General features: G+C 57.6%; 1 protein-coding gene across 1 annotated transcript; it reads left to right on the top strand.

Annotated features, from left to right (window-relative positions):
- Window positions 1-12,128: 12,128 nt before the first annotated feature.
- LOC144955323 (uncharacterized) lies at window positions 12,129-17,227 on the top strand (the record flags this gene model as incomplete). Its single annotated transcript, XM_078885575.1, has 2 exons — window positions 12,129-13,946; window positions 16,844-17,227. Coding segments are annotated over 2 exons (1,870 nt in total), but the record flags the coding sequence as incomplete, so codon positions are not given.
- Window positions 17,228-21,861: the final 4,634 nt, after the last annotated feature.

Consider the following 21,861-nt stretch of genomic DNA (forward strand, 5'->3'; position numbering starts at 1 on the left):
CTCCGTCACTCAGTCACTCACTCAGTCACTCACTCACTCAGTCACTCAGTCAGTTAGTCACTCAGTTACTCACTCAGTCAGTCACTCACCAAATCACTGACCCACCCACCCACTCACTCAGCCACCGACTCACTCACTCACTCACCCACTCACCCACTCACTTACTCACCCACTCACTCACCCACTCACCCACTCACTCACCCACTCACTCACCCACCGACTCACCTACTCACCCACACACTCACTCACCCACTCACTAACTCACCAACACACTCACCTACTCACTCACCCTCGCTAACAGCACTTGCCCCTACAGTCTGCTAAGGCTACCTGGGGGAGCTTTGTCTGTGTCTGTGTGACAGGACCACCACCACTCCCTCCCCGTGTCTCCTTTTGCTGTGGTGCCCCCTGTTGGTCAAACTCACTCATTCAGTCACTCACCCACTCAGTCAGTCACTCAGTCACTCACCCACTCAGTTAGTCACTCAGTCAGTCACTCCCTCATTCACTCAGTCACTCACTCAGTCAGTCACTCAGTCACTCAGTCAGTCACTCACTCAGTCAGTCACTCACTCAGTCAGTCGATCAGTCACTCACTCAGTCAGTCAGTCACTCCCTCATTCACTCAGTCACTCAGTCAGTCAGTCACTCAGTCACTCACCCACTCAGTCAGTCACTCAGTCACTCACTCACTCAGTCAGTCACTCAGTCAGTCAGTCACTCCCTCATTCACTCAGTCATTCAGTCAGTCAGTCACTCAGTCACTCACCCACTCAGTCAGTCACTCACTCAGTCAGTCACTCACTCAGTCAGTCGATCAGTCACTCACTCACTCACTCAGTCAGTCACTCAGTCACTCAGTCAGTCAGTCACTCACTCATTCAGTCACTCACTCCGTCGCTCAGTCAGTCACTCAGTCAGTCACTCATTCACTCACTCAGTCAGTCACTCACTCACTCACTCAGTCACTCAGTCAGTCAGTAACTCACTCAGTCACTCACTCAGTAAGTCAGTCACTCACTCAGTCAGTCACTCACTCAGTCACTCAGTCACTCACTCAGTCACTCACTCACTCAGTCACTCAGTCAGTTAGTCACTCAGTTACTCACTCAGTCAGTCACTCACCAAATCACTGACCCACCCACTCACTCAGCCACCCACTCACTCACTCACCCACTCACCCACCCACTCACCCACTCACTCACCCACCGACTCACCTACTCACCCACACACTCACTCACCCACTCACTAACTCACCAACACACTCACCTACTCACTCACCCTTGCTAACAGCACTTGCCCCTACAGTCTGCTAAGGCTACCTGGGGGAGCTTTGTCTGTGTCTGTGTGACAGGACCACCACCACTCCCTCCCCGTGTCTCCTTTTGCTGTGGTGCCCCCTGTTGGTCAAACTCACTCATTCAGTCACTCACCCACTCAGTCAGTCACTCAGTCACTCACCCACTCAGTTAGTCACTCAGTCAGTCAGTCACTCCCTCATTCACTCAGTCACTCACTCAGTCAGTCACTCAGTCACTCAGTCAGTCAGTCACTCACTCATTCAGTCACTTACTCCATCACTCAGTCAGTCATTCAGTCAGTCACTCAGTCACTCACTCAGTCAGTCACTCACTCACTCATTCACTCAGTCAGTCAGTCACTCACTCAGTCACTCACTCAGTCAGTCAGTCACTCACTCACTCAGTCAGTCACTCACTCAGACACTCAGTCACTCACTCAGTCAGTCACTCACTCACTCAGTCACTCAGTCAGTCAGTCACTCAGTTACTCACTCAGTCAGTCACTCACTCATTCAGTCACTAAGTCACTAAGTCACCCACTAAGTCACTCACTCAGTCACTCACTCAGGCACTCACTCAGGCACTCACTCGTTCACTCACCCACCCACTCACTCAACCACCCACCCACTCACCCACACACTCACCCACTCACTCACTCACTCATTCACCCACTCACTCACTCACTCACCCACTTACCCACCCACCCACTCACCCTCTCACTCACCCACCCACTCATCCACCCACCCACCCACTCACTCACTCACCCACCCACCCACTCACTCACTCATCCGCCCACTCACCCACCCACCCACTCACTCACTCACCCACTCACTCACTCACTCACCCACCCACCCACCCACTCACCCACCCACCCACCCACCCACTCACCCACCCACTCACTCACCTACTCACCCACTCACCCACCCACTCACCCACCCACCCACCCACTCACCCACCCACTCACTCACTCACTCACTCACCCACTCACCCACCCACCCACCAACTCACCCACCCACCCACCCACTCACTCGCCCACCCACTCACCCACCCATCCACTCACCCACCAACCCATCCACTCACCCACTCACCCACCCACTCACCCACCCACCCACCCAATCACTCACTCACCCACCCAATCACTCACCCACCCATTTACTCACACACCCACACACTCACCCACCCACTTACTCACCCACTCACCCACTCAATCACTCACCCACCCAATCACTCACCCACCCACTCACCCACCCACCCACTAACTCACTCACTCACTCGCTCACTCACTCACCCACACAATCACCCGCCCACTCACCCAACCACCCATCACTCACCCACCCACTCACCGACTCACCCATCCACTCACTCACCCACCCACCCAACCACTCACCCACCCACCCACTCACGCACTCACTCACCCACCCACCCACTCACCCACCCACCCACTCACTCACCTACTCACCCACTCACCCACCCACTCACTCACCCACCCACCCACCAACTCACCCACCCACCCACTCACTCGCCCACCCACTCACACACCCATCCACTCAGCCACCAACCCATCCACTCACCCACTCACCCACCCACTCACCCACCCACCCAATCACTCACTCACTCACTCACCCAATCACTCACCCGCCCATTCACTCACTCACCCACACACTCACCCACCTACCCACTCACTCACCCACTCACCCACTCACCCACCCAATCACTCACCCACCCAATCACTCACCCACCCACTCACCCACCCACCCACTAACTCACTCACTCACTCGCTCACTCACTCACTCACTCACTCACCCACCCACTCACCCACCCACTCACTCACTCACTCACTCACCCACCCACCCACCCATCAACTCACCCACCCACCCAATCACTCACCCACCCACTCACCCACCCACCCACTAACTCACTCACTCACTCGCTCACTCACTCACTCACTCACTCACCCACCCACTCACCCACCCACTCACTCACTCACTCACCCACTCACCCACCCAATCACTCACCCACCCAATCACTCACCTACCCACTCACCCACCCACCCACTAACTCACTCACTCACTCGCTCAGTCACTCACCCACTCACCCACCCACTCAACCACCCACCCACCCAATCACTCACTCACCCACCCACTCACTCACCCACCCATTCACTCACTCACTCACTCACCCACACACTCACCCACCCACACACTCACCCACTCACCCACCCACTCACTCACCCACCCACCCATTCACTCACTCACTCACTCACTCACTCACTCACCCACACACTCACCCACCCACACACTCACCCACTCAGTCACCCACCCATTCACTCACTCTCTCACCCAATCACTCATTCACCCACTCACTCACCCACCCACTCACCCACCCAATCACTCACTCACCCATCCACTAACCCACTCACCCATCCACTCACCCACCCACCCACTCACCCACCCACTCACTCACTCACCCACCCATCCACTCACCCACTCACCCACCCACTCACTCACCCACTCACCCACCCAATCACCCCTCCACCCACCCCTCCACCCACCCACCCACTCACTCACCCACTCACCCAGCCACTCAATCACTCACCCCCCCCCCCAACCACCCTCTCACTCACCTACTCACCCACTCACCCACTCACTCACCCACCCACTCACTCACTCACCCACCTACCTACCCACCAATTCACCCACCCACTCACTCGCCCACCCACTCACCCACCCATCCACTCACCCACCAACCCATCCACTCACCCACTCACCCACCCACTCACCCACCCACCCACCCACTCACCCACCCACCCACCCACTCACCCACCCACTCACCCGCCCACCGACCCACTCACCCACCCACCCACCCACCCACCCACTCACCCACCCACTCACTCACTCACTCACTCACTCACTCACCCACCCACCCACCCACCCACCCACCCACCCACTCACCCACCCACCCACCCACTCACCCACCCACCCACCCACTCACCCACCCACTCACTCACCCACCCATCCACCCACTCACCCGCCCACCCACTCACAGAGTCAGAGTTCAACATTCCGCGTGTAAGATGATCTCTGTAGGGTTCACCGTGAACTCTGCCATGGACACCGCGACGATTTGAGACTGATCCAAGGGAACTCCCTGTGAGTGAGTTGGTGGGTGAGTGGGTGGGTGAGTGGGTGGGTGAGTGGGTGGGTGGGTGAGTGGGTGGGTGAGTGGGTGGGTGAGTGAATGGGTGAGTGGGTGAGTGGGTAGGTGAGTGAGTGGGTGGGTGAGTGGGTGGGTGGGTGGGTGGGTGAGTGGGTGGGTGAGTGAGTGAGTGAGTGGGTGAGTGAGTGGGTGGGTGAGTGAGTGGGTGGGTGAGTGGGTGAGTGGGTGAGTGAGTGGGTGAGTGGGTGGGTGAGTGGGTGAGTGGGTGAGTGAGTGGGTGGGTGAGTTGGTGAGTGGGTGGGTGGGTGGGTGAGTGGGTGGGTGGGTGGGTGGGTGAGTTGGTGAGTGGGTGGGTGGGTGGGTGGGTGGGTGAGTGGGTGGGTGGGTGAGTGGGTGGGTGAGTGGGTGAGTGAGTGGTAGGGGGAGAGAGTGGGTGAGTGAGTGAGTGGGTGAGTGAGTGGGTGGGTGAGTGAGTGAGTGAGTGGGTGAGTGGGTGATTTGGTGGGTGGGTGGGTGAGCGAGTGAGTGAGTGAGTGGGTGAGTGGGTGAGTGAGTGGGTGGGTGAGTGATTGGGTGGGTGGGTGGGTTAGTGGGTAAGTGAGTGAGTGAGTGAGTAGGTGAGTGAGTGAGTGAGTGGGTGAGTGAGTGGGTGGGTGAGTGAGTGAGTGGGTAGGTGGGTGGGTGAGTGGGTGGGTGGGTGAATGAATGGGTGGGTGAGTGATTGGGTGGGTGGGTGAGTGGGTGAGTGAGTGGGTGAGTGGGTGAGTGAGTGGCAGAGCGAGTGAGTGAGTGAGTGGGTGAGTGGGTGAGTGAGTGGGTGGGTGAGTGATTAGGTTGGTGGGTGGGTGAGTGGGTGAGTGAGTGAGTGAGTGAGTGAGTAGGTGAGTGAGTGAGTGGGTGAGTGAGTGGGTGGGTGAGTGATTGGGTGGGTGAGTGGGTGAGTGAGTGAGCGAGTGAGTAGGTGAGTGAGTTGGTGGGTGAGTGGGTGGGTGGTTGGATGAGTGGGTGAGTGGGTGAGTGGGTGAGTGAGTGGCAGGGCGATAGAGTGGGTGAGTGAGTGGGTGAGTGAGTGGGTAAGTGGGTGGGTGAGTGGGTGGATGAGTGGCTGAGTGGGTGAATGGGTGGCAGGGCGAGAGAGTGGGTCAGTGAGTGAGTGAGTGAGTGGGTGAGTGAGTGGGTGGGTGAGTGGGTGGGTGAGTGATTGGGTGGGTGAGTGGGTGAGTGAGTGGGTGAGTGGGTGAGTAAGTGGGTGGGTGAGTGATTGGGTGGGTGATTGGGTGAGTGGGTGAGTGAGTAGGTGAGTTGGTGGGTGAGTGGGTGAGTGGGTGGGTGAGTGAGTGAGTGGGTGAGTGAGTGGTTGGGTGAGTGGGTGAGTGAGTGAGTGAGTGAGTAGGTGAGTGAGTGGGTGAGTGAGTGGGTGGGTGGGTGAGTGATTGGGTGGGTAAGTGGGTGAGTGAGTGAGTGAGTAGGTGAGTGAGTGGGTGAGTGAGTGGGTGGGTGAGTGATTGGGTGGGTAAGTGGGTGAGTGAGTGAGTGAGTAGGTGAGTGAGTTGGTGGGCGAGTGGGTGAGTGAGTGGCAGGGCGAGAGAGTGGGTGAGTGAGTGAGTGAGTGGTTGAGTGGGTGAGTGGGTGGGTGAGTGAGTTGGTGGGTGAGTGGGTGAGTGGGTGAGTGAGTGGCAGGGCGAGAGAGTGGGTGAGTGAGTGAGTGAGTGAGTGGTTGAGTGGGTGAGTGGGTGGGTGGGTGAGTGAGTGGGTGAGTGGGTGGGTGGTGGAGTGAGTGGCAGGGCGAGAGAGTGGGTGAGTGAGTGAGTGGGTGAGTGAGTGGGTGGGTGAGTGAGTGAGTGAGTTGGTGAGTGGGTGATTTGGTGGGTGGGTGGGTGAGCGAGTGAGTGAGTGAGTGAGTGGGTGAGTGAGTGGGTGGGTGAGTGATTAGTTTGGTGGGTGGGTGAGTGGGTGAGTGAGTGAGTGAGTAGGTGAGTGAGTGAGTGAGTGGGTAAGTGGGTGGGTGAGTGGGTGGATGAGTGGCTGAGTGGGTGAATGGGTGGCAGGGCGAGAGAGTGGGTCAGTGAGTGAGTGAGTGAGTGGGTGAGTGAGTGGGTGGGTGAGTGGGTGGGTGAGTGATTGGGTGGGTGAGTGGGTGAGTGAGTGGGTGAGTGGGTGAGTAAGTGGGTGGGTGAGTGATTGGGTGGGTGATTGGGTGAGTGGGTGAGTGAGTAGGTGAGTTGGTGGGTGAGTGGGTGAGTGGGTGGGTGAGTGAGTGAGTGGGTGAGTGAGTGGTTGGGTGAGTGGGTGAGTGAGTGAGTGAGTAGGTGAGTGAGTGGGTGAGTGAGTGGGTGGGTGGGTGAGTGATTGGGTGGGTAAGTGGGTGAGTGAGTGAGTGAGTAGGTGAGTGAGTGGGTGAGTGAGTGGGTGGGTGAGTGATTGGGTGGGTAAGTGGGTGAGTGAGTGAGTGAGTAGGTGAGTGAGTTGGTGGGCGAGTGGGTGAGTGAGTGGCAGGGCGAGAGAGTGAGTGAGTGAGTGGTTGAGTGGGTGAGTGGGTGGGTGAGTGAGTTGGTGGGTGAGTGGGTGAGTGGGTGAGTGAGTGGCAGGGCGAGAGAGTGGGTGAGTGAGTGAGTGAGTGGTTGAGTGGGTGAGTGGGTGGGTGAGTGAGTGGGTGAGTGGGTGGGTGGTGGAGTGAGTGGCAGGGCGAGAGAGTGGGTGAGTGAGTGAGTGGGTGAGTGAGTGGGTGGGTGAGTGAGTGAGTGAGTTGGTGAGTGGGTGATTTGGTGGGTGGGTGGGTGAGCGAGTGAGTGAGTGAGTGAGTGGGTGAGTGGGTGAGTGAGTGGGTGGGTGAGTGATTAGTTTGGTGGGTGGGTGAGTGGGTGAGTGAGTGAGTGAGTAGGTGAGTGAGTGAGTGAGTGGGTGAGTGAGTGGGTGGGTGAGTGATTGGGTGGGTGAGTGGGTGAGTGAGTGAGCGAGTGAGTAGGTGAGTGAGTTGGTGGGTGAGTGGGTGGGTGGTTGGATGAGTGGGTGAGTGGGTGAGTGGGTGAGTGAGTGGCAGGGCGATAGAGTGGGTGAGTGAGTGGGTGAGTGAGTGGGTAAGTGGGTGGGTGAGTGGGTGGATGAGTGGCTGAGTGGGTGAATGAGTGGCAGGGCGAGAGAGTGGGTGAGTGAGTGAGTGAGTGGGTGAGTGAGTGGGTGGGTGAGTGGGTGGGTGAGTGATTGGGTGGGTGAGTGGGTGAGTGAGTGGGTGAGTGGGTGAGTGAGTGGGTGGGTGAGTGATTGGGTGGGTGATTGGGTGATTGGGTGAGTGAGTAGGTGAGTTGGTGGGTGAGTGGGTGAGTGGGTGGGTGAGTGAGTGAGTGGGTGAGTGAGTGGGTGGGTGAGTGGGTGAGTGAGTGAGTGAGTAGGTGAGTGAGTGGGTGAGTGAGTGGGTGGGTGGGTGAGTGATTGGGTGGGTAAGTGGGTGAGTGAGTGAGTGAGTAGGTGAGTGAGTGGGTGAGTGAGTGGGTAGGTGGGTGAGTGATTGGGTGGGTAAGTGGGTGAGTGAGTGAGTGATTAGGTGATTGAGTTGGTCGGTGAGTGGGTGAGTGATTGGGTGGGTAAGTGGGTGAGTGGTTGAGTAGGTGAGTGGGTGGGTGAGTGAGTTGGTGGGTGAGTGGGTGAGTGGGTGAGTGGGTGAGTGAGTGGGTGAGTGAGTTGGTGGGTGAGTGGGTGAGTGGTTGAGTAGGTGAGTGGGTGGGTGAGTGAGTGATTGGGTGAGTGGGTGGGTGAGTGAGTGGGAGAGTGGGTGGATGAGTGGGTGAGTGGTTGAGTGAGTGGCAGGGCGAGAGAGTGGGTGAGTGAGTGGGTGGGTGAGTGGGTGAGTGGGTGGGTGAGTGAGTTGGTGGGTGAGTGGGTGGGTGAGTGGGTGAGTGGGTGGGTGAGTGAGTTGGTGGGTGAGTGGGTGAGTGGGTGAGTGAGTGGCAGGGCGAGAGAGTGGGTGAGTGAGTGAGTGAGTGAGTGAGTGAGTGAGTGAGTGGTTGAGTGGGTGAGTGGGTGGGTGAGTGAGTGGGTGAGTGGGTGGATGAGTGGGTGAGTGAGTGGCAGGGCGAGAGAGTGGGTGAGTGAGTGGGTGGGTGGGTGAGTGGGTGGGTGGGTGAGTGAGTGGGTGGGTGAGTGAGTGGGTGAGTGGGTGGATGAGTGGGTGAGTGGGTGAGTGGGTGAGTGAGTGAGTGGCAGGGCGAGAGAGTGGGTGAGTGAGTGAGTGAGTGAGTGGTTGAGTGGGTGAGTGGGTGGGTGAGTGAGTGGGTGAGTGGGTGGATGAGTGGGTGAGTGAGTGGCAGGGCGAGAGAGTGGGTGAGTGAGTGGGTGGGTGGGTGAGTGAGTGGGTGAGTGGGTGGATGAGTGGGTGAGTGGGTGAGTGGGTGAGTGAGTGGCAGGGCGAGAGAGTGGGTGAGTGAGTGAGTGAGTGGTTGTGTGGGTGAGTGGGTGGGTGAGTGAGTGGGTGAGTGGGTGGATGAGTGGGTGAGTGAGTGGCAGGGCGAGAGAGTGGGTGAGTGAGTGGGTGAGTGGGTGGATGAGTGGCTGAGTGGGTGAATGAGTGGCAGGTCGAGAGAGTGGGTGAGTGGGTGAGTGAGTGAGTGAGTGAGTGGGTGAGTGAGTGGGTGGGTGAGTGGGTGGGTGAGTGATTGGGTGGGTGAGTGGGTGAGTGAGTGGGTGAGTGGGTGAGTGAGTGGGTGGGTGAGTGATTGTGTGGGTGATTGGGTGAGTGGGTGAGTGAGTAGGTGAGTTGGTGGGTGAGTGGGTGAGTGGGTGGGTGAGTGAGTGAGTGGGTGAGTGAGTGGGTGGGTGAGTGGGTGAGTGAGTGAGTAGGTGAGTGAGTGGGTGAGTGAGTGGGTGGGTGGGTGAGTGATTGGGTGGGTAAGTGGGTGAGTGAGTGAGTGAGTAGGTGAGTGAGTGGGTAAGTGAGTGGGTGGGTGGGTGAGTAATTGGGTGGATGAGTGGGTGAGTGAGTGAGTGAGTGGCAGGGCGAGAGAGTGGGTGAGTGAGTGGGTGGGTGGGTGGGTGAGTGAGTGAGTGGGTGGATGAGTGGGTGAGTGGGTGAGTGGGTGAGTGAGTGAGTGAGTGGGTGGGTGAGTGGGTGGGTGGGTGGATGAGTGGGTGAGTGAGTGGCAGGGCGAGAGAGTGGGTGAGTGAGTGGGTGGGTGGGTGGGTGAGTGAGTGAGTGGGTGGGTGAGTGGGTGGGTGAGTGAGTGGGTGAGTGGGTGGATGAGTGGGTGAGTGAGTGAGTGGGTGAGTGGGTGGGTGAGTGAGTGAGTGGTTGAGTGGGTGAGTGGGTAGGTGAGTGAGTGGGTGAGTGGGTGGGTGAGAGGGTTATTGAGTGGGTGGGTGCGTGAGTGACTGAGTGACTGGCTGACTGAGTGACTGACTGACTGAGTGACTGACTGACTAAGTGACTGACTGAGTGACTGACTGAGTGGCTGACTGACTGACTGAGTGACTGACTGAGTGACTGACTGACTGAGTGACTGACTGAGTGACTGACTGAGTGACTGAATGACTGAGTGGCTGACTGACTGACTGAGTGACTGACTGAGTGACTGACTGACTGAGTGACTGACTGAGTGACTGAGTGACTGACTGAGTGACTGACTGACTGAGTGACTGACTGAGTGACTGAATGACTGAGTGGCTGACTGACTGACTGAGTGATTAACTGACTGAGTGACTGAGTCACTGACTGACTGACTGAGTGACTGACTGAGTGACTGACTGACTGAGTGACTGACTGAGTGACTGAGTGACTGACTGAGTGGCTGACTGACTGACTGAGTGACTGAATGACTGAGTGGCTGACTGACTGACTGAGTGATTAACTGACTGAGTGACTGAGTCACTGACTGACTGACTGAGTGACTGACTGAGTGACTGACTGACTAACTGACTGACTGACTGCCTGACTGAGTGACTGACTGACTAACTGACTGACTGACTGAGTGACTGAGTGACTGAGTGACTAACTGACTGACTGACTGACTAACTGACTAACAGCTTGACTGAGTGACTGACTGACTGCCTGACTGACTGACTGAGTGACCGAGCCTCCTCACACTCTCGGCATTCGACCCACCCCTTGAACTTCCACCGGGAAATTCCACATTCCTATGGACGTGAGCCAGTACATCCACAATCTGCTACCCATTACACAGCCACCACCACCACCACCCACCACCGCACTGACACATCCCACGACATTCCGTTCTTTGAAATTGTTTTGACTGCGGGCTAAAGTTCAGTCAACTCGGCTTGACAAATTGGCGCATGCTGATTGGCTGGCTGGCTGGGTGGGGGGGTGGGGGGGGTGGGGGGGTGGGGGGGTGTTGGAGATAATTTATGCAAATTTATTCAAAGCGTTCGCTTTGTGATGCGTGTTCGTTTGTGAATGTGTTAATTTTTTAATTGATTAATGTGCAAATTTATTTACGTTTTGACGTGTTCATTTGTTTTGCGTGTTAGTTTGTTGATGATTTTAATTTGTTGATGATTTAATTGATTAAGTTGTTAATTTTAATAATGTGTTCGCTTTTTTTACGTGTTAATTTATCGATGCATTAATGTGTAAATGTGTAAATGTGTTAATTTATTTACGTTTTGACGTGTTGGTTTATTTTACGTGTTAGTTTGTTGATTATTTAATTTATTAAGTTGTTAATTTAATAATGTGTTCGTTTTTTTACGTGTTAATTTATTGATGCATTAATGTGTAAATGTGTCAATTTAAAAACGTGTTAATTTATGAACGTGTCACTTTATTAATCCGTTAATTTATTAATTAGAATTTTTTTAAAAATGTATTCATTTATCAACGTACTGAAAAAATGTATACACATTTATGAAAGTTTTTATTAATTAATCATTACATTTATTTGCGTGTTAATTTGTTAATGAGATGAACGGCTGGCGAGTGTGGAGATAATTTATATGAATTATCTCGTTAATTTTTTAATTTTGTAATTTATTAATTCGTTAATTTATTAATCAGTTGCAGCTGGCCGGTGGAGTGGGTGGGGGCGATAATAATTAATATAATTTTTTTTATTAATTAATTGATGAATTTCTTTTTTAATGTGTCAATTAATTGATTAATTACTTTGTGAATGAGATGCACCGCTAAGCCACGCCTCTCAACGGTGGCCGATCTGTAGGCCACGCCCCCTCCCCAACCCCCTCGCCTGATTGGTCGAGACGCCGGTAATTTATTCCCGTTACGAAATTATTAAATTATATTTTCCGTTACGATCGCATAAATTATGTTAATGAACCCCCCCACTGCGTCACCTGCTTATCATAATTTATGTTAATTAATTCGCGGGCCGACACGATTCCGGCACTGTGATTGGTCAAGCCTCCACCCCCCCCCCCCCGCTGCGATTAACATAATTTATTCACAAGACCCTCGCACGTCACTTCCTCACCCCGGTACCCTAATTAACATAATTTATGCAGAGGTCGCACGCCCCTCCCTCTGCAATTAACATAATTTATGCTCGCCGTTCCGATTGGCCAACCGCCTCTGACGTCACTCGCAGGGCGCTCTCCCATTGGCTGAGTGTGGCTTGGGGGCGGGGGGAAGGTCTATAGCTCCTCCCACCGACCACGATGTCCTCTATATAGGAGACGGGAACTTTGAAATTTTTATTCGTAAACAAGAAGCGGGGTTCGAGTAGCTGCAGAGTCACGGAGAGTCGCAGTTAGACACAGAGAGACTCACAGAGAGACAGAGAGACTCACAGAGACAGAGAGACTCACAGAGAGTCAGAGAGAGACACAGAGACAGAGAGACGCAGAGAGACTCACAGAGACAGAGAGACTCACAGAGAGTCAGAGAGAGACTCACAGAGACAGAGAGACTCACAGAGAGACAGAGAGACTCACAGAGAGACAGAGAGACTCACAGAGAGTCAGAGAGACTCACAGAGAGACAGAGAGACTCACAGAGAAACACACAGAGAGTCAGAGAGAGACTCACAGAGACACAGAGAGAGACACAGAGAGACAGAGAGACTCACAGAGAGACTCACAGAGAGACAGAGAGACTCACAGAGAGACAGAGAGAGACACAGAGACAGAGAGACTCACAGAGACACAGAGAGAGACACAGAGACAGAGAGACTCACAGAGACACAGAGAGAGACACAGAGAGACAGAGAGACTCACAGAGAGACTCACAGAGAGACTCACAGAGAGACAGAGAGACAGAGAGAGACACAGAGACAGAGAGACTCACAGAGACACAGAGAGAGACACAGAGAGACTCAGAGAATCAGAGAGACTCACAGAGACAGAGAGACTCACAGAGAGACAGAGAGACTCACAGAGAGACAGAGAGACTCACAGAGAGACAGAGAGACTCACAGAGAGACAGAGAGACTCACAGAGAGTCAGAGAGAGACTCACAGAGAGACAGAGAGACTCACAGAGACACAGAGAGAGACACAGAGAGACTCAGAGAATCAGAGAGACTCACAGAGACAGAGAGGAACACACACACAGAGAGAGACACACACACAGAGACACACACACACAGAGAGACACACACACACACAGAGAGACACACACACAGAGACACACACACACACACACAGAGAGACACACACACACACAGAGAGACACACACAGAGAGACACACACACAGAAAGAGGAACACACACACAGAGACACACACAGAGACACACACACACAGAGAGACACACACACAGACACACAGACACACACACAGACACACAGACACACACACAGACACACAGAGACACACACACAGAGAGACACACACACACACAGAGAGACACACACACAGAGACACACACAGAGACACACACACACACACACAGAGAGACACACACACAGAGAGACACACACACACAGAGAGACACACACACACAGAGAGACACACACACAGACACACAGACACACACACAGACACACAGACACACACACAGACACACAGAGACACACACACAGAGAGGAACACACACACAGAGACCGAGAGACACACAGAGACACACACAGAGACACACACAGAGAGACACACAGAGAGACACACACACAGAGAGACACACAGAGAGACACACACAGAGAGACACACAGAGACACACACACAGAGAGACACACAGAGACACACACACACAGAGACACACACAGACCGAGAGACACACAGAGACACACACAGAGAGACACACAGAGAGACACACAGAGAGACACACACAGAGAGACACACAGAGAGACACACACAGAGAGACACACAGAGACACACACAGAGAGACACACAGAGAGACACAGAAAGTGTTGGGGAGAGGAGGAGGTGGTGGAGGAGGAGGTGGACGACGAGAAGGTGGAGGAGGTGGTGGACGAGAAGGAGAAGGTGGACGAGGAGGTGGTAGAGGTGGACTGCTGCTGCTGCTGCTGCTACGAGGTGGAGGATGGAACCGAGGCTGGGCCATATTCTCTCCAACGCCACCACCCTCAGAGGTGACGACTTTTTGTTAATTTTAAAGCGGCTGCCCCCCTCCCCCCACGTCGGTTCACGGCTTTATCTTTCGTGTTTTTATTTTTCACATTTCTCTCGCAATTTTCTTATTTGAAATGTATGTTTTCCAAATTTTTGTTCGAATTTTAAAGATTTTTGTTGTTGTTATTCAACATTTCAAGTTTATTTTTCGATTTTCGTTCAGTTTTCTTTTGCAAATTTCTCCTTCAATTTCTCCTCCGAATTTCTCTTTCAAATCTTTTGAGCTCCATTTTATTGCAACTTTTACAATTTTATTTTAAATTTTCGTTTTCAAATTTCCCACTCGCATAGGCGCCGTTGGGGGAGGGGGATACAGCCCCCACCCACCCCCACCCTGACGCCGCCGCCGCTCCCTATTGGTCGAGCGTGGCGTCACGTGGTGTCGAGCGAGCCCCGCCCACTCCGCCGCGCTCATTCGGGTTACCAAATCTGACACGTCCATCCGTCTCTGACTTCTCACCCACTAAGCGTCAATCTGACTCAGTGAGTCATCGTCTGGCTCAGTGAGTGAGTCAGTGAGTGGCTCAGTGAGCCACTGACTCACTGAGTGAGTGGCTCACTGAGTGGCTCAGTGAGTGAGTGGCTCAGTGAGCCAGTGAGTGAGTGGCTCAGTGAGTGAGTGGCTCAGTGAGTGAGTCAGTGAGTGGCTCACTGAGCCAGTGGCTCACTGAGCCACTGTCTGGCTCACTGACTCACTGAGCCAGTGACTCACTGAGCCACTGAGTGAGTGGCTCAGTGAGTCAGTGGCTCAGTGAGTGAGTGGCTCACTGAGCCACTGAGTTAGTGGCTCACTGAGCCACTGAGTTAGTGGCTCACTGAGCCAGTGAGTCAGTGGCTCACTGAGCCAGTGGCTCACTGAGTGAGTGGCTCACAGAGCCACTGTCTGGCTCACTGACTCACTGAGCCAGTGACTCACTGAGCCACTGAGTTAGTGGCTCACTGAGCCAGTGAGTTAGTGACTCACTGAGCCACTGAGTTAGTGGCTCAGTGAGTGAGTGGCTCACTGGCTCAGTGAGCCAGTGAGTCAGTGGCTCACTGGCTCAGTGAGTCAGTGGCTCAGTGAGCCAGTGAGTCAATAGCTCACTGAGTCAGTGGCTCAGTGAGCCAGTGAGTCAGTAGCTCACTGAGTCAGTGGCTCAGTGAGTCAGTGGCTCACTGGCTCAGTGAGTCAGTGGCTCAGTGAGCCAGTGAGTCAGTGGCTCACTGAGTCAGTGAGTGAGTGGCTCAGTGAGTCAGTGGCTCACTGAGTCAGTGGCTCACTGAGTCAGTGGCTCAGTGAGCCAGTGGCTCAGTGAGTCAGTGGCTCAGTGAGTCAGTGAGTGAGTGGCTCAGTGAGTCAGTAAGTGAGTGGCTCAGTGAGTCAGTGGCTCACTGGCTCAGTGAGTCAGTGGCTCAGTGAGTCAGTGGCTCACTGAGCCAGTGAGTCAGTGGCTCACTGAGCCAGTGAGTCAGTTGCTCAGTGAGCCAGTGGCTCAGTGAGTCAGTGTCTGGCTCACTGAGTCAGTGGCTCAGTGAGTCATCGTCTGCCTCAGTGAGTCAGTGGCTCAGTGAGTGGCTCAGTGAGTGAGTCAGTGGCTCAGTGAGCCAGTGAGTCAGTGGCTCACTGAGCCAGTGAGTCAGTGGCTCAGTGAGTGGCTCAGTGAGCCACTGAGTCAGTGGCTCAGTGAGTGAGTGGCTCAGTGAGTCACTGAGTGAGTGGCTCAGTGAGTCAGTGGCTCAGTGAGTGAATGGCTCAGTGAGTCACTGGCTCAGTGAGACAGTGGCTCAGTGAGCCACTCACTCACTGAGCCACTGACTCACTGAGCCAGTGAGCCACTGTCTCACTGAGCCAGTGACTCAGTGAGCCACTCACTCACTGATCCACTGACTCACTGAGCCAGTGAGCCACTGTCTCACTGAGCCGGTGACTCAGTGAGCCACTCACTCACTGGCTCAGTGAGCCACTGACTCACTGGCTCAGTGAGCCAGACAGTGGCTCAGTGAGCCACTCACTCAGTGAGCCAGACAGTGGCTCAGTGAGCCACTCACTCACTGAGCCAGTGGCTCACTGAGCCAGTGAGTCACTGGCTCACTGAGCCAGTGAGTCAGTGGCTCAGTGAGTCAGTGGCTCACTGAGTCACCGGCTCAGTGAGCCAGTGACTCACTGAGCCAGTGAGTCACTGGCTCACTGAGCCAGTGAGTCAGTGGCTCAGTGAGTCAGTGGCTCACTGAGTCACCGGCTCAGTGAGCCAGTGACTCACTGAGCCAGTGAGCCACTGTCTCACTGAGCCAGTGACTCATTGAGTCAGTGGCTCACTGAGCCAGTGAGTCAGTGGCTCAGTGAGTCACCGTCTGACTCTACAGGAGGTCGTGGGTTCGATCCCAGACCCTGTGAGATGTTGACCACCTCGCCTGGTCTACAGGAGGTCGTGGGTTCGATCCCAGACCCTGTGAGATGTTGACTACCTCGCCTGGTCTACAGGAGGTCGTGGGTTCGATCCCAGACCCTGGGAGATGTTGACTACCTCGCCTGGTCTACAGGAGGTCGTGGGTTCGATCCCAGACCCTGGGAGATGTTGACTACCTCGCCTGGTCCACAGGAGGTCGTGGGTTCGATCCCAGACCCTGTGAAATGTTGACTACCTCGCCTGGTGTACAGGAGGTTGTGGGTTCAATCCCTGACCTTGGGAAATGTTGACGACTTCGCCTGGTCTACAGGATGAATGAGTTTGATTCCAGACCCTGGGAGATGTTGACTACCTTGCCCGGTCTACAGGACGCATGAGTTTAATCCCTGACCCTGGGAGATGTTGACTACCTCGCCTCTCCTCCCTCTCCTCCCTCTCCTCCCTCCCCCTTGTCCACCCCCCCCCCGAAGACTCATCACCATCACCACCACCACCCCCCACCACCACCACCTCCTCATCTGAGTTCTCCGGCCTGAACACCCCATCGCTGGTGGCTGCTCTCATCGCCCTGTGCGATGACAACATCGCTTACTTTACCTCCTCCTCATCGTCCCTCGCCACGTCACGATCCACCCCCGTCATCCACCCCGCTCCACCCTCTCCAGCTCCTCCAGCTCCACCTCCTCCACCTCCGCAGTCCGTCAGCTTCCCTGGCCCCATCTTTAGCGACGAGGGGATTGAGGAGGAGATGATGACGACGGATGATGATGGTGGTGGTGGAGATGAGGTGGTGCTGGTGGTGCCGACGGTGGCGTCTGGAGGAGCGGGGGGTGGAGCCTCTTTCTACTTGGACGGAGGAGGAGGTGGTGGTGGAGGTGGTGGTGGTGGAGGTGGTGGTGGTGGAGGTGGTGGTGGAGGTGGTGGTGGTAAAGGAGGTGGTGGAGGTGGTGGTGGAGGTGGTGGTGGTGGTGGTGGAGGTGTTGGTGGAGGTGTTGGTGGTGGAGTTAAGACACGAGGTGGTGGAGGAGGTGGAGGTGTTGGTGGTGGAGGTGTTGGTGGAGGTGTTGGTGGAGGTGTTGGTGGTGGAGGTGTTGGTGGAGGAGGTGTTGGTGGTGGAGGTGTTGGTGGTGGAGGTGTTCAGACACGAGGTGGTGGAGGAGGTGGAGGAGGAGGAGGGACACGTGGAGGAGGAGGTGGTGGAGGAGGAGGTGGAGTGTTTGGGGAGCGTTTCGCCAACGCCTTCCTGCAGCTGCGCTCTGCGGCCGAGGGAGTGGGGGTCCTGGCCCCCCTCATCCTCCTGCACGCCCCCCGCTACGACGCCACCGCCCCGGGCCCCCCAATCGAGCGCTGGGCTCTGGGGGGCCGGGAGGGGGCCCTGGGGGGTGGAGGAGGTGGAGGAGGTGGAGGAGGTGGGGAGGATACGTGGGGAGAGGATGAGACACGGGGAGGAGGAGATGGTGGTGGTGGTGGTGGAGGTGGAGATGGTGGTGGTGTTGGTGGTGGTGGTGGTGGAGGTGGTGTGGTGGTGGTGGTGGAGGTGGTGTTGGTGTTGGTGGTGGTGGTGGTGGAGGTGGTGGTGGAGGTGGTAGAGGTGGTGTTGGTGGTGGTGGAGGAGATGGTGGTGGTGGTGGGGTGGTGGTGGTGGTGTTGGTGGTGGTGTTGGTGGTGGTGGTGTTGGTGGAGTTAATGGTGGAGGTGGAGGAGGTGTTGCTGGTGGCTGGGGCGGTAACCGAGTCCCCGATTCGCTCCTGGGAGCGGGTGACTTCCATGGTGGTGGTTGCCACTTGTCGTCCACCGGCTCCTCCACCTCCTCCACCTCCTCCACCTCCTCCACCTCCTCCACCGCCTCCACCACCTCGTCATCGTCGTCGTCCTCATCTCCGGGCAACGGCTACCGGAGTCTTCACCGGGCAGCCCGAGCCGGTCTGCTGCACGCCGCCCACAAGGCGCGCTACGTGGGCTCACACCGCCACACTCTCTTCTTTCGGTGAGACGCTCGCTCGCTCGCCCGCCCGCTCGCTCGCCCGCTCGCTCGCCCGCTTGCCTACTCGCCCGCGCGGCTACTCGTTCGGTTCGCCCCGCCTCCTTGGCTCGCTCGCTCGACCGACCGGCTACTCGTTCAGTCGCTTGCTCGTTGGCTCGCTCGCCCACCCGTCTACTCGCTCTCGCCCGCATCGCCCGCTCCCGCTCGCTTGCCTACTCGCCCACCCATCTACTCATTCGGTCGCCCGCTCGTTGGCTCGCTCGCTCGCCCGGCTACTCGTTCAGTCGATCGCTCGTTGGCTCGCTCGCCCGCTTGCCTACTCACCCGCGCGGCTACTCACCCACCCGTCTACTCGTTCACTAGCTCGCTCGCTCGCTCGCTTGCCTACTCGCCCACCCGTCTACTCGTTCAGTCGCTCGCTCGTTGGCTCGCTCGCCCGCCCGGCTCTCGCCCGCACCGGCTACTCGTTCAGTCGCTCACTCGCTTGCCTACTCACCCGCGCGGCTACTCGACCACCCGTCTAGTCCAGTCGCCCGCTCGTTGGCTCGCTCGCTCGCCCAGCTACTCGCTTCGCCCGCCCGCTCGCTCGCTCGGCTACTCACTCGCTTGCTTACTCACCCACCCGTCTACTCGTTCAGTCGCTCGTTCGCTCGCCCGCTCGCTTGCCTACTCGCCCACTCACCCGCACGGCTACTCGTTCAGTCGCCCGCGTCGTTGGCTCGCTCGCTCGCCCGGCTACTCGCCCGCCCGCTCGCTCGCTCGGCTACTCCACTCGCTTGCTTACTCACCCACCCGTCTACTCGTTCAGTCGCTCGTTCGCTCGCCTGCTCGCTTGCCTACTCGCCCACTCACCCACCCGTCTACTCGTTCAGTCGCCCGCTCGCTCGCTCGCCCGCTCGTTTGCTCGCCCGCTCGCTTGCCTACTCGCCCACTCACCCGCACGTCTACTCGTTCAGATCGCTCGCTCGTTGGCTCGCTCGCTAGCTCGCCCGGCTACTCGCCCGCCCGCTCGCTCGCTTGCCTACTTGCCCACGCGGCTACTCGTTCGGTCGCCCGCTCGTTATTTCACTCGCTCGCCCGTCTACTCACTCGCCCGGCTACTCGTTCGGTTCGCTCACTTCGCTTGCCTACTCACCCGCGCGGCTACTCACCCACCCGTCTACTCATTCAGTCGCCCGCTCGATGGCTCGCTCGCCCGCCCGGCTACTCGCCCGCCCGCTCGCTCGCTTGCCTACTCACCCGCGCGGCTACTCACTCACCCGTCTACTCGTTCAGTCGCCCGCTCGATGGCTCGCTCGCCCGCCCGGCTACTCGCCCGCCCGCTCGCTCGCTTGCCTACTCACCCGCGCGGCTACTCGTTCAGTCGCTCGCTCGTTGGCTCGCTCGCCCGCCCGGCTACTCACCCGCCCCGCTCGCTCGCTCGGCTACTCGCTCGCTTGCCTACTCACTCACCCGTCTACTCGTTCAGTCGCCCGCTTGCTCGCTCGCCCGCTTGCCTACTCACCCGCGCGGCTACTCACCCACCCGTCTAGTCGTTCAGTCGCTCACTCGCCCGCTTGCCTACTCGCCCGCACGTCTACTCGTTCAGTCACTCGCTCGTCCGCTTGCCTACTCGCCCGCACGGCTACTCGTTCAGTCGCCCGCTCGTTGGCTCGCTCACTCGCTTGCCTACTCACCCACCCGGCTACTCGTTCGGTCGCCCCGCTTGCCTACTCGCCCGCTCGCCCACTCGCTCACTAGCCTACTCACCCCGCGCGGCTTACTCGCCTACCCGTCTACTCGTTCAGTCGCTCGCCCACTTCGTTCGCCCCACTCGCTCGCCCGCCTGGCTACTCGACCACCAGTCTACTCGTTCAGTCGCCCCGCTCGTCGGCTTGCTCGCTCGCCCGGCTACTCGCTCGCCCGTCTACTCGTTCGGTTGCTCGCCCGCTCACCCGCCCGCCTACTCGCCCACCCGGCTACCCGCCCACTCGCTCGCTCACCTACTCGCCCACACCGGCTACTTGCCCACCCGTCTACTCGTTCAGTCGCTCGCTCGCCCGCCCGCTCGTTTGCTCGTTCGGTCCCTCCGGACGGTACCGAGGTCTGGCTCCCGACAGAGGAGTGGCAGCCTCTCCTCTGAACACACACACACACACGCACACACACGCACACACACGCGCGCACACATGCACACACGCACATACACACACACCAGAACTGGTCCATCAGACGTCATGTATTCTACAGAGGTACAGACGGTACCGGTCCAGCTCCCGACAGAGGAGTGGCAGCCTCTCCTCTGAACACACACACCTCCCCCCTCTCCCCTCTTCCCCCCATCCCCCCCCCCCAGCTCCACCCACAACCTCCTGGAAGGCGAGGCCTACGCTGCGACACTCACTCAGCTCCGATCCCTGCTGTGCATCCCCCCCCTCTCCCTCCCCCCCTCCCTCCCCCCTCCCCCCCTCCCCCCTCCCCCCCCTCCCCCCTCCCCCCTCCCCTCTCCCCCCTCAGCTCCACCCACAACCTCCTGGAAGTGGAGGCCTACGCTGCGACACTCACTCAGCTCCGATCCCTGCTGTGCCTCCCCCCCCCTCTCCCTCCCCCCCCCTCCCCCCCTCCCTCCCTCCTCCCCCCTCCCCCTCCCCCCCTCTCCCCCCTCCCCCCCCCCCCAGCTCCACCCACAACCTCCTGGAAGTGGAGGCCTACGCTGCGACACTCACTCAGCTGCGATCCCTGCTGTGCCTCCCCCCCCCTCTCCCTCCCCCCCTCCCCCCCTCCCCCCCTCTCCCCCCTCCCCCTCCCCCCCCAGCTCCACCCACAACCTCCTGGAAGTGGAGGCCTACGCTGCGACACTCACTCAGCTGCGATCCCTGCTGTGCCTCCCCCCCCCCCTCTCCCTCCCCCCTCCCCCCCTCCCCCCCTCCCCCCTCCCCCCTCCCCCCCTCCCCCATCCCCCCTCCCCCCCAGCTCCACCCACAACCTCCTGGAAGGCGAGGCCTACGCTGCGACACTCACTCAGCTCCGATCCCTGCTGTGCATCCCCCCCCTCCCTCCCCCCCTCCCCCCCTCCCTCCCTCCTCCCCCCTCCCCCCCTCCCCCCTCCCCTCTCCCCCCTCAGCTCCACCCACAACCTGCTAGAAGTGGAGGCCTACGCTGCGACACTCACTCAGCTCCGATCCCTGCTGTGCCTTGCCTTGCGGGCTGCTGGCGGCGGACGGAGGACGGGGCAGCCTCTTCGTGTCCGGACTGGAAGGTCCCCAGCAGGGGGCAGACCTCGCTGAGGAGCTCATGGGCGAGTACAACACCCTGCTGAAGTCGTGTTTCTACGGCAGGTGTCTGGGGTTTCAGGTGGGTGGGTGGGTGGGTGAGTGGGTGAGTGGGTGGGTGGGTGAGTGGGTGGGTGGGTGGGTGGGTGGGTGAGTGGGTGGGTGGGTGGGTGGGTGAGTGGGTGGGTGGGTGGGTGGGTGGGTGAGTGGGTGGGTGGGTGGGTGGGTGAGTGGGTGGGTGGGTGGGGTGAGT

Source organism: Lampetra fluviatilis, unplaced genomic scaffold (assembly GCF_964198595.1).
Source record: "Lampetra fluviatilis unplaced genomic scaffold, kcLamFluv1.1 SCAFFOLD_322, whole genome shotgun sequence".
NCBI lineage: Eukaryota > Metazoa > Chordata > Hyperoartia > Petromyzontiformes > Petromyzontidae > Lampetra > Lampetra fluviatilis.